Source organism: Rhinatrema bivittatum, chromosome 1 (genome assembly GCF_901001135.1).
Source record: "Rhinatrema bivittatum chromosome 1, aRhiBiv1.1, whole genome shotgun sequence".
Taxonomy (NCBI): domain Eukaryota; kingdom Metazoa; phylum Chordata; class Amphibia; order Gymnophiona; family Rhinatrematidae; genus Rhinatrema; species Rhinatrema bivittatum.
In genome coordinates, this window is record NC_042615.1 from 594,978,122 (window position 1) to 594,994,913 (window position 16,792).

The 16,792-nt window shown below is 42.5% G+C and overlaps 1 protein-coding gene across 1 annotated transcript in view; it reads left to right on the forward strand.

Annotated features, from left to right (window-relative positions):
* ALDH7A1 (aldehyde dehydrogenase 7 family member A1) overlaps nucleotides 1-16,792 on the forward strand; it is a 93,268-nt gene that overhangs the window by 45,567 nt on the left and 30,909 nt on the right. The window contains exons 9-13 of the mRNA XM_029619431.1: nucleotides 1,682-1,779; nucleotides 6,194-6,235; nucleotides 11,018-11,112; nucleotides 13,092-13,176; nucleotides 15,193-15,299. Coding sequence (XP_029475291.1) covers nucleotides 1,682-1,779; nucleotides 6,194-6,235; nucleotides 11,018-11,112; nucleotides 13,092-13,176; nucleotides 15,193-15,299 — 427 coding nt within the window. The remainder of the gene's footprint in view (nucleotides 1-1,681; nucleotides 1,780-6,193; nucleotides 6,236-11,017; nucleotides 11,113-13,091; nucleotides 13,177-15,192; nucleotides 15,300-16,792) is intronic.

Below are 16,792 nucleotides of genomic sequence, written 5' to 3' on the forward strand. Positions count from 1 at the left end.
CAGCCCCAGGAAAGACAATGGTACTTTACAGAAATGTTTGACTAATAAGCAATGCCTTCTCTTCTAATTTTCCTTATTTCAACAGGTAGCAGGTTCCATGATGACAGACCACAACACCTAAATGCTCTAGTGCAGGTCTTACTTCCTTCAACGATGGCTCGCTTAACACCCGCTGTGAAGATCTAAGGCAGTGACCTGGTTGACAGGGAACAAATTGATTCTTCAAACAAATTTCCCCATCCACAGCATAAGGAAATAAAACACCAGGTTCAGAATTTTAAAGTGAATCTGTTATTCCAATGGCAACCAGCGTAGGCTTTTTGGTGTAGCACTGACCTAGACCTTCTCACCTTGAATCTACGAGTGAGGATGAGTAAATCTGTTTCCCTGTCAACCAGGTCACTGCCTTAGATCTTCACAGCGGGTGTTATTAAGCGAGCCATCGTTGAAGGAAGTACGACCTGCGCTAGAGCATTTAGGTGTTGTGGTCTGTCATCATGGAACCTGCTACCTGTTGAAATAAGGAAAATTAGAAGAGAAGGCATTGCTTATTAGTCAGACATTTCTGTAAGGTACCATTGACTTTCCTGGGGCTGACGGGGTTATTTGCGCTAAGGTTAATTTAATTGTTTTGTTTCTTTCTCTGACTATTTATGCTGCGAGTTGTGCTTTATGTGTGTTTGTGTTTATATTTTGTGTCGATGTGTTATGTTAAATACAGGCTTTAATTATGCATGGTTTATTTTATTTTTTTTTAGTTTTATATTGTATTTTTACTGTTGGGAGTGACTTGGAGTGTTATGGTAATTTAAGTAAGGAACAAATGCAAAGAAATATAATAAAATGCATAGTAGCACTGGGTGGCTGTATATGGTGAGGTCAATGGAGCTACCTCAGGAGAGATCCCCTGGCGCAGTACCTGCTCTGTACGTAGGGGCTGGGAACGAATAGGAAGAAACTACTGAAGGCCACGCAGTCATGGCCCCATGGGCCAAACAATGGTCTTGCTGTCCCCCATCTTCCCTACTTAATTTGGTCTCCTCCCAGCCCAGGGACATCAGAACAGGTGGTTTGCCTGATGTTGGGGGTAAGACCAGTGCTCCCAGAGGGAAAGGGATATGAAAAGAGGCCCTTCAGAGCTGTGATTCTCAACCCTGTCCTGGAAGCATCCCTGAACCGGGCTGGTTTTCATAATATTCAGAATGAATATGCATGAGAGAGATTTGCATACATAACAGACCCAGTGGTTTGCAAATATGGCCTGGGGCATATTCAGGGCAGGATTTAGGATTTGGCCGTCCATAGCCAGGATTAGGCAGTTGGGGGTGGGAGACCTCCCTCCCCCTTCCCTAGAGATCAGTGGGTGAAGTCCTCCTCCACCTCCTCTCCCTTCCAGAGCTCCCTGGGAGTGCCCCTTTGAAGTGGATTCACTAGCGCAGGCTTGTCCTTGGCACAGTTGCTCTCGTCTTTAGCCTGGGTATTCGGTGCCTTCAAGATTTGGTGCCCTAGGAGTTTGCCCGGGGTGTATTTGTTCTGGGTATCCTGAAAACCAGAGCAGTTTAGGCCTGCCCCCCAGGACAGGGTTCAGAACCACCCCTAGAGAGGAAGATAAAAACTGCAAATTATTTTTTGCCGTTGTGCCCGCCTCTTGTTCAGTCCGGTTGTGTTCTTCAATCTGCAGCACAGCCATGGCTAAAGATGAGCGGGTCGACCTGTTATCCTTCACCGGAAGCACACAGGTGGGAAAGCAGGTGGCACTGATGGTTCAGGAGAGATTTGGTAAGTGCAAATATTAGTTTTATTTCACATCGAAGTACAAGTTGAAGATTTTCTGGCTTTCTGTAGTACTGGAACCCCTGGTTGCCTTGGTCCCCGAAAACACACAATTCCCTCCGCCATGATCCTTCTTTCTGAGACATTCTCTATTTCTGCAGCCATCTCATGGATTTTTGTTTTCATGAGTTTGTTTGGCCTTCTGGGACGAGCTGGAGGGCTTTAGTATAATGGCCTTTGCCTTGCTTCCTTGAGTCGCACTTTTCATAGGTCTTCCTGCGCTAAGCGAGACTACCAGTGCTTCTGGAATTAAAAAAAAAAAAAAAAGTGCACTAAAGGTGAACAAAATCTGCCCCCCCCAAAAAAGGGGCCGATCAAAAACAATTAGGGAAAAAAAAAAGTTCACCTCCCCCACCCTCGAATAATAGATTTTCTTGGTTTGCTGCCTCTCGAGCAGGGGTGAGGGACCTCCAGTCCTCAAGGGCCATGCATCAGTTGAGATTTTGAAATAGAGTTTGCATTTGTAAGCCTGTGCCAAGGGCCACCTTCCCAGCCCTGGGGGGGAGTATGTGTCTGGTGACCCCAGGGTGGGGTAGACTCAGTCTCTGGGCATGGGCTGGGGACAGGATAAACCTGTAAGGACGCCTCTGGCACTGTTCAAGAAAATCCAATGTCCACACCTGACTTGTGCTCCAATAAAATAAATGTTTATTGTAATCCAAATGGATAGAAATAGAAGAATTTTCACGCTCAAAACATAGTTCAAACTCTGTATAGATTTAATGGTTATCTTGGTTGGATCATATAACTCCCAATTCTTCACTTTTTCTCTTCCAGCAGTTTCACTTAGGCCTATGTGCCCAAATGACTCCATCTCCTCCTTTGCCTTGTGCTGCACTTCAAGGCAGACTCTCACAATCGCCACTCTCCTATCCTTACTTGTGGGACCTCTGTTACAGAAGGCACCTCTTCTCATTCACTTCAGAAGTGATTCATATACAGACACACATTTTAGGAGTGGCATGAGAGTCTGTACACCCTCAGTCCTTCGGACACAGTGTCAGTCCCCAGCCTTATGCTGAAATAACCAGCTGCAGTCCCCCAACATAGTTCCTATACAAGTCCACACATAAACCTCTTCCCCTTTTTGTACTCTGTACTCTCTGTTTAGACTCGGTTTACAATCCAGCCTCTGTATAGATAAGCAGCTCTTGAGACAGTGCACCTCCTGCTCCACTAGTCTCGAGCCCTACACTGAAATAACCAGCTGCAACCTTCCCCTTAGGTTAAGTCAGCCCGCCCAGCGCAGTATCTGTATCCAAATCCCAAACTCTTCTTAGTAAGTAAGAACTTTTTAATCCAAGCTGGCTGGTCCTCACAACAGACACGAGCATCTGAGGCTGGGGAGCTCGCTGTCAGGAACTGACGGCCTAGGGACATTGGTCCAAGGAAGAGGCCCTCTGGAACATCAACTGCCTGGAAGCCGGGGCAGACAGATTGGCGTGTCTACAATTCAGCCACAGACGTCAGGGTCAAGGGGTCCATGTAAAGTCTGCAACGCGATGACTGTAGCCTACATAAACCGCTAGGGTGGAACCAAGAGCCAGCAAGTGTCACAGGAGATAGCTCTCCTTATGGAATGGGCGGAAATACATCTAGAGATGATCTCAGCCTCCCACATCGCAGGGAAAGACAACGTCAGAGCAGACTTTCTAAGCAGGGAGAGTCTGGATCCAGGAGAGTGGGCGTTGTCTGCCAAAGCCTTTCAGCTGATAGATCGCTGGGGGTCCCCCACCATTGACCTGCTGGCTGCATCTCACAATGCGAAGGTTCCCCGATTCTTCAGTCACAGAAGAGATCAGTGGTCCCTGGGGATCGACGCTCTCTTTCAGACCTGGCCAGAAGAAGAGTTGTTATAAGCCTTCCCTCCGTGACCCCTGCTGGGCAAGGTCATTTGCAGAATAAAGCACCACAGGGGATTAGTCCTACTAGTAGCTCCAGGTTGGCCCAGGCGTCCATGGTATGTGGACATACAGAGACTCCTGGTGGAGACCCCCCTGTGCCTCCCACCGCACAGGGACCTGCTATCCCAGGGACCAGTCCTTCACGAGGATCCGACTTGATTCTGTCTTCCGGTCTGGCCCTTGAGAAGGCTCGCCTGATGAAGTGAGAATATTCTGTGGCAGTAATTGCCACCTTACTCCGCACATGGAAGTTCTCTACATCCCTAGCATATGTGCAGGGATGGAGAGTATTTGAGGCCTGGTGCGAGGAAAGTGGTGTCCCCCCCCCTCGGGCGGTCAAAATCCCACTAATTCTGGAATTTTTGCAGGATGGCTTGAATAAATGTTTGACCCTTAACTCCTTGAAGGTCCAGGTAGCGGCACTTTCCTGTTTCAGGGGCGAGGTGAATGGCTCATCCGGACGTGGCCTGTTTTCTGAAATGGGTGAAGCACCTCCAGCCACCCCTTTGGTGGCCGGTTCCCTTTTGGAATCTTAATGTAGTATTAAAAGTTTTGCCAGGGCCCCCCTTTCGGCCGCTGAACAGTCTTTCCTTGCATTTATTAATCTTGAAAATGGTGTACCTGGTTGGCTATATGCTCGGCATGTCGCATCTCTGAAATACAGGCATTGTCGTGTCGGGAACCGTTCCTCCGGATGATTCCAGGAGTGTTACAGCTTTGTACTGTTCCATCCTTCTTGCCCAAGTTAGTCTCAGAGTTTCATTTGAATCAGTCCATTTCATTGCCATCCCTAGATAAGCACAAGGACGTGGAAGAATACCTCCTCCTCCGTCATTTGAATGTCAGTAGACTTTTGGTGCGGTATCTGGAAGTTTCAGAACCAGTCTGAAAGGTGGACTACTTATTTGTACTTCAGGGTGGAAGGAAGAGGGGTGAACCAGCTTCATGGGCTACCATAGCTTGCTGGATTAAGGAGGTGGTGATGGGAGCCTATGTGGAGGCAGGAAAACCATTACCTTCTCAGGTTAAAGCTCATTGCACTAGGGCTCGGGCGGTCTCATGGGTGGAAGCTAGACTGCTGTCTCCTTTCGATATCTGACGAGCAGCAACCTGATCCTCTCTTGCACACCTTCCCCAGGTTCTATCGCTTGGATGTACAGGCCCGAGAGGATTCAGCCTTTGTAAGGGCGGTGTTAACCGGACCACAGGCGGGAAGTAGCTTTTGTATATCCCATTGGTCCTGAGTCCATCTGGCTGCATGCTAGGAAATGGAGAAATTACTTACCTGATAATTTCGTTTTCCTTAGTGAAGACAGATGGACTCAGCATCCCGCCCACGGCTGCCTAAGAACTGTGCCAAGGATTCGCATGTGGAGTGGATATCGAGTCCAAGAGATTATGGGTAAACCTTCATCCAGTCCCTTTATCAGGCCATCTTTATTCTTACTGGGGTTAAGTGTTTAGGATTGGTTGAGTATAGTTATAGTTATCTGTTTTTAATCACATTTTAAATCATGTTTTTTGAATAGTATGTCCACAGTGGCTTTTGAAGAGAATACTGAAGGGCTGAGGTCACTGCAGGGGTGTATCTAGGGTGACGTCAGCTTTGAGATCTAACTCTGTCTCCATATGCTGGCAGGGGAGCATAACCCATTGGTCCTGAGTCTATCTGTCTACACTAGGAAAACAAAATTATCAGGTAAGTAATTTCTTTAATAATATTTTTATTGCTAGACGGTACATAAATAATTTTAAATAAATCTGTTATCATTTTTAAGGTATAGACTGAACTTTTGAATTCTCCAGTAAACATTGACAGTAAGTATATAGCCCTAGTAAAGAGAGCTACAGCGCCATCTAGTGACCCCTTGGGGATACACATACATTGGAGGCAGTACATGCAAATATATCTCATGTGTATGCATTAGGGATAGCCTGAAAACCCGACCAGTGTATGGCCCTTGAGGATTTGAAGGGTCCCCAGCCCTGTTGTAAAGGAAGCTCAGAGAAGAGCTGAAATGTGGGTTTGACTTGTTGGGTTTTTTTATTTTGTTTTTTTTTAGATTTGTTTGGAGCCACTCAGTTTGCTGAAATAATAATAATAAAAAAAAAAAAGGCAGAACTGGTTCAGCTTTGTCTGTTGATGGAGTGGAGAAATTGTAGAATACTGGCTGCAGCTGTTGCTTATAGCTATCAAGATTAAGCATAGAGGAATACACAGGAACGTGCTTGCTCCTGCAGTGATTAGCTCTGAGCTTGGGTTTCTGTTGCGTTGCTGAGCTGCATCTAGTGATGTGGCTAACGCAAAGGCATTATTTAAGTAGCAGCTGCAGCTTTTCTAAAACACAGGCACGGAGCTGCCAGTGGACTATACACATCTACTCGTATTGAACACAAAGAGTACCAATTATTTTCCTTTTTCAATTTTTATATTCTTTTTTTCTCTTTTATTTTAGGACGAAAGTTACTGGAACTTGGTGGCAACAATGCTATTATTGGTAATGGTCCAGTTGAGTTTCTACATTATAGTTTGTTTTATTTAGCAATCCATCTAGCTACTCTCTTCTGTTTGTTCAGTATGTGTCTGCTTGGAGCAGTATTACATGTCCCTATGCAGGAAATCTGAGTCACCGGCGTGATTAAAAAGAAAATCCAAGCCCACCTTAATATGTTGCCTATTAGAACATAAGAAGTTGCCATACTGGGTCAGACTAAGGGTCCATCAAGCCCAGCATCCTGTTTCCAACAGTGGCCAATCCAGGTTTACAAGTATCTGACATGTACCCAAAACATTAAGTAGATCCCTTGCTTCTAATGCTAATGATAGTAATAGCTATTCCCTAAGTCAACTTGATTAATAGCAGTTAATGGACTTCTCCTCCAAGAATTTATCCAAACCTTTTTTAAACCCAGCTACACTAACTGCACTAACCACATCCTCTGGCAACAAATTCCAGAGCTTAATTGTGCATTGAGTGAAAAAGAATTTTCTCTGATTAGTTTTAAATGTGCCCCATGCTAACTTTTTGGAGTGCCCCCTAGTTCTTCTATTAAATAATTAATTCATATTTACCGGTTCTAGACCTCTCAGGATTTTATAGACCTCTATCATATCCCCCCTCAGCTGTCTCTTCTCCAAGCTGAACAGCCCTAACCTCTTTAGCCTTTCCTCATAGGGGAGCTGTTCCATCCTCTTTATCATTTTGGTCACCCTTCTCTGTACCTTCTCCAGTGCAACTAAATATTTTTTGAGATGCAGCGACCAGAATTGTACATAGTACTGAAGGTGCGGTCTCACCATGGAGTGATACAGAGGCATTAAGACATTTTCTGTTTTATTCGCCATTCTCTTCCCAATAATTCCTAACATTCTGTTTGCTTTTTTGACTGCCGCAGCACACTGAGCCTACTCTTTCAATGTATTATCCACTATGATGCCTAGATCTTTTTCCTGGGTGTTAGCTCCTAATATGGAACCTAACATCATGTAACTACAGCAAGGGTTATTTTTCCCTATGTGCATCACCTTGCACTTGTCCACATTAAATTTCATCTGCCATTTGGATGCCCAATCTTCCAGTGTCGCAAGGACCTCCTGCAATTTATCACAGTCCACTTTTGATTTAACTACTCTGAATAATTTTGTATCATCTGCAAATTTGACTACCTCACTCATCATATTCCTTTCCAAATCATTTATAAATATACTGAAAAGGACCAGTCAAACTACAGATCCCTGAAGCACTCCACTGTTTACTCTTTTCCACTGAGAAAATTGTTAATCCTGCTCTCTGTTTCCTGTCTTTTAACCAGTTGTAATCCACAAAAGGACATCACCTCCTATCCCATGACTTTTTTGTTTTCTTAGAAGCCTCTTATGATGGACTTTGTCAAATACCTTCTGAAAATCCAAATATACTACATATGCCATTTCACCTTTATCCATGTTTATTAACCCCTTCAAAAATATGAAACAGATTTATGAGGCAAGACTTCCCTTGGATAAAACCATGCTCACTGTGTTCCATTAATCCATGTCTTTCTATCTGCTCTGTGATTTTGATCTTTAGAATAGTTTCAACTATTTTTCCCAACATTGAAGTTGGGCTCACCAGTCTATAGTTTCCCGGATCACCCCTGGAGCCCTTTTTAAATATTGGGGTTACATTGGTCATCCTCTAGCCTTCAGGTACAATGGATGATTTTAATGATGTTACAATTTTTAACTAATAGATCTGAAATTTCATTTTTGAGTTCCTTCAGAACCCTGGGGTGCATACCGTCCGAACCAGATGATTTGCTATTCTTTAGTTTGTCAGTCTGGCCTACTGTTTCTTCCAGTTTCACGGTGATTTGGTTCAGTTCATCTGACTCATCAATCTTGAAAACCATCTCTGGAATCGGTATCTCCCGAGCATCCTCATTAGTAAACACAGAAGCAAAGAATTTATTTAGTCTTTTTGCAATGGCCTTATCTTCCCTAAGAGCCCCTTTAACCCCTCTGTCATCTAATGGTCCAACCGACTCCCTTAACAGGCTTCCTGCTTTGGATATATTTAAAAAGTTTTTATTATGAGTTTTTGCCTCTATGGCCAACTTCCTTTCAAATTCTTTCTTAGCCTGTCTTATCAATGTTTTACACTTAACAATGCTTATGCATTTTCCTATTTTCTTCAGATGGATTCTTCTTCCGATTTATCTAAGGATAGTTTTTGGCTAAACTAGCCTCTTTCACTTCACCTTTTAACCATGCCAGTTATCGTTTTGCCTTCCTTCCACCTTTCTTAATGTGTGGAAATCATCTGGACTGCGCTTCTAAGATGATATTTTTAAACAATGTCCATGCCTGTTGAGCACTTTCACCTTTGCAGCTGCACTTTTCAGTTTTTTTCTAACTATTTTCCTCATTTTATCAAGAAAATGTAGTGTTAGAGCTATAGATTTACATATTGTCCCCTTTCCAGTCATTAGATCAAATTTGATCATATTATGATCACCATTGCCAAGTGGCCCCGCTACCATTACCTCTCTCACCAAATCCTGCGTTCCACTAAGAATTAAATCTAAAATAGCTCCCCCTCTCATTGGTTCCTAAACTAATTGCTTCATGAAGTAGTCATTTATTCCATCCAGGAACTTTACGTCTCTAGCATATCCTGATGTAACATTTACCCAGTCAATTTGGAGTAATTGAAATCTCCCATTATTTCTGCACTGCCAAATTGGTTAGCTTCCCTGATTTCTCTTAGCATTTCATCATCATCCGTCTTATCATTTTGGCCAGGTGGACAGTAGTATTCTCCTATCATTATACATGTCAAACTCTCTGAGCTTCAAGGGTGAAGCTCTTTTTGTCACAATGTGTAAGCATAAAGAAGAGCACCAGCCTATAAATTTGAGAGCTTGAGGTCATACCCAGCATATTTATTTATTTATTTATTTATTTATTTATTTATTTAGAGTTTTTATATACCGACCTTCTCGATATACATAATCGAATCAGGTCGGTTTCCATAAAACAAAACTTTCGCAAGTAAGGCGTTACATTAAACAATAAAACAGAGTATTGAACTAAGTAGTATTAGTATTGAACTAAGTATTAAACTAAGTATTAAACTAAGTATTAAACTAAGTATTAAACTAAGTATTAAACTAAGTATTGAACTTAGTATTGAACTAAGCATATCCTGCCTTAAAAGTGAAGGTCACTCCCATCATAGTATGCACAAAACCAAACCCATTTGGAGACACTGCCCCGAGAGAAACCTGGTGCCAGGTCTCCTCTCTTGCTGACAGTTTGGAGTTCCAGCGTTGTGCTGAGATGAGGTGCAGACATCTGCTGTCTCAGAGCAATCGCATTATGACATTGGTTAACCAGCAGAGCAAAAGAACCAAAGCTGTTTGTGAATTCTGGATTCCTGTATGGCAGTGGATAGGGGAAACTTACTCCCATTCACATGAATAGTTTGTCCTGTTTAGATTGTTTCATCAAGCCTAATTTTTAGAAAATTAGGTACAAGGTTAAAAAATGAGAATCCTAAAATGTGTCACTTGGTGCCTATATGCTAGGCCAAGAAGCCACTGCCAAGGCCAAGGAGCTGTGATAGGAGCAGGGGCTGAGGATCTGGAGCCAGGCTCAGATCAAGGAACTGCTGCTGGGGTGGGGGAGGGGCACATTTAGAGGAGAGGCTGGAGGGATAGAAGGGAGGAGAGAGGTGGGAGTGGGGTAGGGTAGGGATGGAATGGAAGGGGGAAGAAACACAGGAAAGAAAGGGAAGAGGAGAGTACAGAAAGTCAAAGCAAAACAGAATGCAAGAAATCCAGATATCTTTCAGGTTATGTGACATTTTGTTTTCAAATTTTCGTCAGTGCTTCTTATACAACGGTGCGACTTACATGCTGTTTTTTTTCTAAATATCACTGGACCTCTCTCTTTCTCCTCCCCCCCCCCCCCCCTTCCCTCTCTCCTGCTTGTGGCTTCCAAATTGTTTCTTTACCTTAAGAGCATCCGTGACACCTATGACCACAGCCCTCCGTGCCGCCTCTCAAATGCCACTAAGTGGACTTACTTTTGGCACGTGCCTCGTACGTCTGATCCTCCCGGGTGCCATCACCGTGATTAGCATACTCACCCTACGCAGCCGCTGTCTCTTTGACATGGAAGATTAAGACTTTCTGAATCTGATTAGGCAGTGATATCCGGGCATAGCGTAGGACATAGCACAACTGCATCAGTCTCTGTACGAACAGGTGCGTCTTAGGTACAAACGTTTTTGGTGTGAAAAGGTATAAAGATTTTTTTTTCCTGGTTACAAAGATTATGGCTGGCCTCTAAATTTTTTTAAACAATATTTGCACCCCTGGGTGTTCAGATTGTTTTGTCTGCTGCATGCAGTAAGAGGGGAGAGCCATAGAGAGGAATACTTTTTCCCCCTTCATTGCTATGCTGAATCCTGCATGTAAATACCAAGAAATGCCTCACACGCGAGAGCCGATCGCATGTATGGTCCACGTCTCAGGCAAGTAGGTTAGACACATTCATGTAGAGCTAATGGGCCTTCATACAGACTGGATGCCAGCCCCCATATCCCAGTCATTAGACCCAAAAATATTAAAAAGAAAACTATTTCAAAGCGCCATGTCTGTTATCTGTTCTCTGAATGGACAAGATTTTTCTTTGTGCCTCTTGTTAACGCTATTCTGGGATTTCTTAATCTCTGTTTAGTGGTAGTATGCTGCATTTTGACATCTTTTTCTTTTTGTTTTTTGTGCTTTGAAAGTTTTTGATGATGCGGACCTGAGCCTGGTGACACCGTCTGTTCTATTTGCTGCTGTGGGTACCGCGGGTCAGAGGTGCACGACTGCCCGGCGGTTGGTGAGTATTGACGTATGGCTTTTAAGTTTTGAATTTGGATTTAATCACTCACCTTTCCAAACCCAATCTTAAGGCAAATTGTAAATCGTATTTCCTTGCCCCCCGAGGTCTTTCAAACAGAGTTGGTCCCTGAGGCAATAGAGGGTGAAATGACTTGCCCAAGGACACACTATGTATCAGTGGGAGAAGCGGCTTCCCAGGTTCTTGGCCACCAACTTTTCCACGCCGGACGCTGAGGGGGTGCGCTCAGCTTTTGCACGATCGAAGCAGCCGTATTAGCAAAATAAATCCAGATAATTCGGTTGATGGTTAAAACAAACACAAATCTGAGCCAAAACGGGATGTTTTGATGATTGTATTTCCTTCCTGAGAGGGACTGGCAGCTTTGTTTCTGGAAGCTCGTACTTAACCTTTTTGTTCCCCATTTTGCAAGCTTAATGGAACAGCTGCGGATCCTTACCAGAGTTCTCTGCAGCCATCACACTGAGAGGTGTGTACCATGAACATAACATAAAGGAAGGACTTAAGGATCTGCCGAACCAGATGGATGCAGCGCTTATATAATGTACTTCTATATATTACAGGCACTTATACTATACTATAATGTGCTCAGCCCTTCTCTTAAAAAGCAGGCCGGGCTTTCGGTGAGAAGGGAATGTGCTTTCTCTGTCGTTCCACCTGTCTTTTGGATCATGCTTCCGTATGAGCTCGAGAACTGAATGTTCTAAATTTTTAAAAACTTTTTAAAAAAACCATTAAACCTGATTTTAAAAAGTATTTACTCGGATAAAACTGGGTTTTACTATAGTAAATTCACTTTACTCGAGTAAATGGGCTTTTGAAAATTGCTATGATATTATGTTACATTTATGCACATAACTCTTTCAAAAATTACCTCTTATTTGTTTAAGCAGGCCTTTTCTTAAGTTGAAATTTTAAAAGTTTGTGCTTGAACAATCCTATCTGCTGTACTCTGATGTTGCTTTTATTTTTAATTTTAAATTTCTTAGCCATTTTTATGAAGTATATTTGTTATGTCTTACTGTTTTTGATGTACTATATTATGTGTGTTTACTTTGTGAACTGCTGCAGGCCTTGGTATAAGTGGCATATAAATACCAAATAAAAAAAATAAATGAAAGCATTAGCAGTAAAGTACTAGGGCAGAAAGAAAGACCTAGGAGTAAGACTGAAAAGGGAGGCAGGAGTAAAGAAAAAAAAATTGGCAGTTTATAATAATGTAGATGCTGATTTTAGTCCAATGCACACACTGGAGAATAAAAATAGCCTCCGATGCTACCTACTTTGATACAGACATTGCATTGCCTGACAAATTATTGAATGTAGCCCAATTACTTGTTAAAAAAAAAAAAAAAAAAAGCAAATTTTCAGCTTTTTTTTTTTTTTTTTTTTTAGAGGGGGCGGGGTTGGGAGGAAGGGTTCCTACCTCTGAATCCCAGCCCAGCACTGCCTCCCATTTTCTTCTCTCCTCTGCCTAAATAACATTAACATTCGTCCAGCTGCTCCTCAGGCTTTGGATTGAGCTTCAGGAATTGGCGGGAAAGGTCAGTGTAATTCCGAGTCTGCCACATGACTGAGTGCAGTGTTCCCTGTCAGCAAGCATCGAACGCTGCTAGCCAGAAGTGGTGGAATTTTAGTATTGAGATTGGACTCCTTGTGGTCTTTGAAATATTCACTCCAACGTTTAGGCACCCATTGCTTGGTGCTTAATGTCCGCCTTAAGCATCCAGCTCCTTGAACATTTGGCTGTCTGCACGTTCTTGGCGAGGCTGAATGTTTTCCCCCATGTTCACATGATACACCCCAATGCTTTAGAGAGTTTGGCTTTTGCTCTGGCAGAATGTTGCAGTTGTCTATTTATTTATTTAGACTTTTAGCTTTTCAATTCAAAAGGTACGTGGGGAAACCTAGCATTTATTTGGTTGTGTAATTAAATGCTGTCTGTTGTACATTTCTAGTTCTTGCACGAACGTATCCACGATGAAATAGTTGAAAAGCTTGTGAACGCCTATGCACAAGTGCGCGTGGGAGATCCCTGGGACCGTGAGTATATTTCTGGTCATTCCTGGTGACCTCCTTTTCTATTGCTGGAGCAGGTCTGCTGAGGGACCAGGTGGCATTGCTTGAGCCTGTCCCCGTGGCCTCTTTGGAGCTTCCAGTCTGAACAGTGGAGGCCCTGCAGCTCTACGCGGTCTTGTGCATTACACAATGTACCAGTAACTTCTCGGCTTTTTTTATATACTGTTTTGTCATTTTAGAGGTTAGGTAAATTAAGTGCACTTAACATGTGAGTCAGGCTGCTGAGGGTACCCTGTATGAAGGTTTTGGGAGAACATGAGATGCAGCAGAGATGGTTTGTTGACCTTATTATTATTAATATCATTAGATTTATAATCCACCTTTCAGACCCTTCAAAGTGGATTACATTCAGGTACTGTAGGTACCTGAACTCTTGATTTCACCCCAGCAGAATTGATTTTGTAAATGTGATATCACCTGCCAATTGCTTGAATTTTTTTGTTATTTAGCACTGCACATAATTTGTGGTGGCATTATTTTTTTTTTTTATATATTTTGTCACCATTATGTATAGTACGATGAACCTAAATGTGTTAAAAACATAAAACGCTTTCAGAAAATAATGCAATGTTGTAAATTGAAGGGTTACTGAAACATTTATGGAAAACAAAAAACCCTACACGATGATACTGAATGATTTACAGAAAGGTGAAAAATGAAATTGGTTCCATGAAGAATGGAAAGGAGATGGAAAAGAGTGCAAAGGGCGATTATTCCAGTAACACATCATCCTTCCAAGTGTATTACAAACCTCCCATTTCCCTCCTTTTCTGTGTCATTTACTTTCCCCATCTTCCCTTGCTCAGTTCCCTCTATTATTCAGAAATTTTAAAACCAATACTTTTTTGTCAATATAATTCCACAGCCCCTTGGTGCTATAGATCTAACATCCTGGGGCGTGTCTTGTGACTTAATCCTGCATGCATCATTTTTAGATGCCAGTAATACTGTAAAGAAATGCCTTTGTATGCGATTATGCTATCCACCAAAACAAGACAAAACATTCAGTGAAAGACAGTAACCCCTGGTGGAAAAATACACATACTCCATAAAATCCTGTAGTACATACTTTATAGGCATATACAGCTGCAAAATTGTCATTCTGTTTTGGAGGTTTTTCATGTTGTATTTTTGCTTTCTGTTTATATTTTTTTCCTTTCGTTTTGGAAATTAAAACACATTTCTAATCATTTTGTTTTCAAATGAAATGAAACAGCTTGATTCATTGCATTTTTTTCATTTTTTTGAAAATGAATGCACATCCCTACTGTTTGTTTATTACTATGATGTATTCTGGATACATCAGTTTTGGGACACAATTTTGCTTTTGTGCATATTTGGCATACATTTTTTTTTTTTTTTGCTGTGTCTGTGAAAGCAATTTCTGTGATCCAAGCCACTTTTCAAATGGTTTAGGCACCTCCCTTTGGGAGTTAGGCACCTAAATCGGCCCCTTTTTAAAACTGAATAGGGCTGAGTATCTAATTGTAGGTGGGTAGATGAGGGCAGGGAATAGTTGATTTTCAGCTTGGGGCACCTAAGTTTGAGACAAACTGCCGTCCTAAAATGTAAATGCCTAGGTGAAGCACTGAGCATTTTTGGATAATTCCCCACCCCCTCCCCCCAGATGTCTTACAGAGTATGCTTTTGATAACTGCACACTTTTGAGTATATTTTTGCATCTTGTATTCATGCTGAAAGTTCAGCAGTCCCAGGAAGTTTCCACGCTTCTGCAGAATAGCTGCACCTACATCAGCTCTGCCTGACCCCTTCAGCACATTGGTGTCCTCAGTTCTGCTGAATCACACTTAAATAATTTCTGCTATTTGGCGGATTCATTTGTCAATCTGATTACGCTGTCTGCTTCAAAAGCTGTTCAGCCTTATGTTTACTAATGGGGAGAGGAAGCATTGATGCCTTTTTTTTTTTTTTTTAAATGAATGAAGTAATTAATTTTATTTCCTGATGTCTGACTTGTAGCTGACACATTGTATGGGCCTCTCCACACTAAACAAGCAGTGCAGATGTTCCTGGGTGCAGTGGATAAGGCTAAGCGGGAAGGCGGAAAGGTGGTCTACGGAGGGAAGGTAATTAATGCTGATCCAGACATCAGAGCAACTGATAATTTGTTGACCAAGAAAGCCAGTTTAAGACAAACTAGGAACAATAGGAGCAGAGGAACCGGACTAGAATATCTCCTGAATGTTAACTCAGTGATCTACCTCCTGACTGCTCCCAGGGCCAGCATCACCAAGTGTGCAAACCATGCATCAGCACAGGATGGTAACTTTTGGGGAGGCGGCAAAGAGCTACAGCAGTCAAAGCAAAACTATTGGTCCTGATAACCTCACAAACTTAAAGAACCATCAGTGCCTTAAATCAGTTTGTCTTCACATCTGTGCACAATTATACAGCCATGCCAAATACTGCTTTTACCATGGCTTTGCTTATTTTTGTGTTAGGTTTTATGATTTTTGAAGTTGTTTGACTTGCTTCATATCTATACTCTGACAGGACCCTGAGCTGCTATTTTTCAGTTCTGTACTGTTACCAGGAGTTTAGGGAGCGAGGTTAAGTTCCACCAGGTAAGGGAGAGCATACTAGTTGCTAATTCATGGACCATTCTTCTTCTTTTTCCTCTGCTAGCCACAGTCATTGGAAATAGAAGTATTTAATAAACTCTAGTCTCTTCTTTCCGCTTTAATGTCCATATAACCTTTTTGTTTTTCTAGACTCCTAATTTCAGCGACCTCGGAGGCTTCCCAGGAGATTTGGGGCATTTGTGTTTCCCCTTGTGTTGGTTTTTATTACAGTAAACATTTTAAAAAGCTATACTGCTTGATTCTGCTGAAAAATCTGGAAACCCTGAAAAGGGGGGGGGGGGATACGGGAGGGGGAGGGTGGAGATCCACAAGGGAGAAAGAGGGGAGGTGCTGATGGGAGCCATGGCTGAGAGAGGACGGAAAGAGGGTGGGAGGAAGAGGCAGAGGGAAGCTCGGGGAGAAAGAATCAAAAAACTGGGGCACAAAGAGAGAGGGACAAAGGGAGCATGAGGAGGTAGGGGAGAAAGTCAGAGGGGGCATGAGGGGAACAGATGCGAGGGAGAAAAGGAAAGAGAACATGTGGTAAGAGAAAGATGGCTGGTAGGGTATAAATACCATAAATCAGGTATGGTCAACCCCGGTCATTAAGAGCCACAAACAGGTCCAGTTTTCAGGATATCCACAATGCATATACATGATGGGAGATTGTCTTGCACTGCCTCCATTGTGTGCAAATATATCCCATGCATATTCATTCATTATTTATTTATTTGAAATTTTTTGATATCCCACCCCTCTGAATAGTTTGGGGCGGGTTACACAATAACATACATAATAATGTAAAACACAAAATACAAGATAAAAATGACTTACTAAATTTGGTACAGATGGAATAGTATCAGGGGAGACAGAGCTAAGACATAGTAGAGCTACTAGGACAAGGGCTGGAATTAATCTGGAGTGTTGAAAGCCTACTTGAACAGGTGGGATTTCAAGGCACGTTTTGAAAAATTTTGGATCATTGATGGAACGAATTG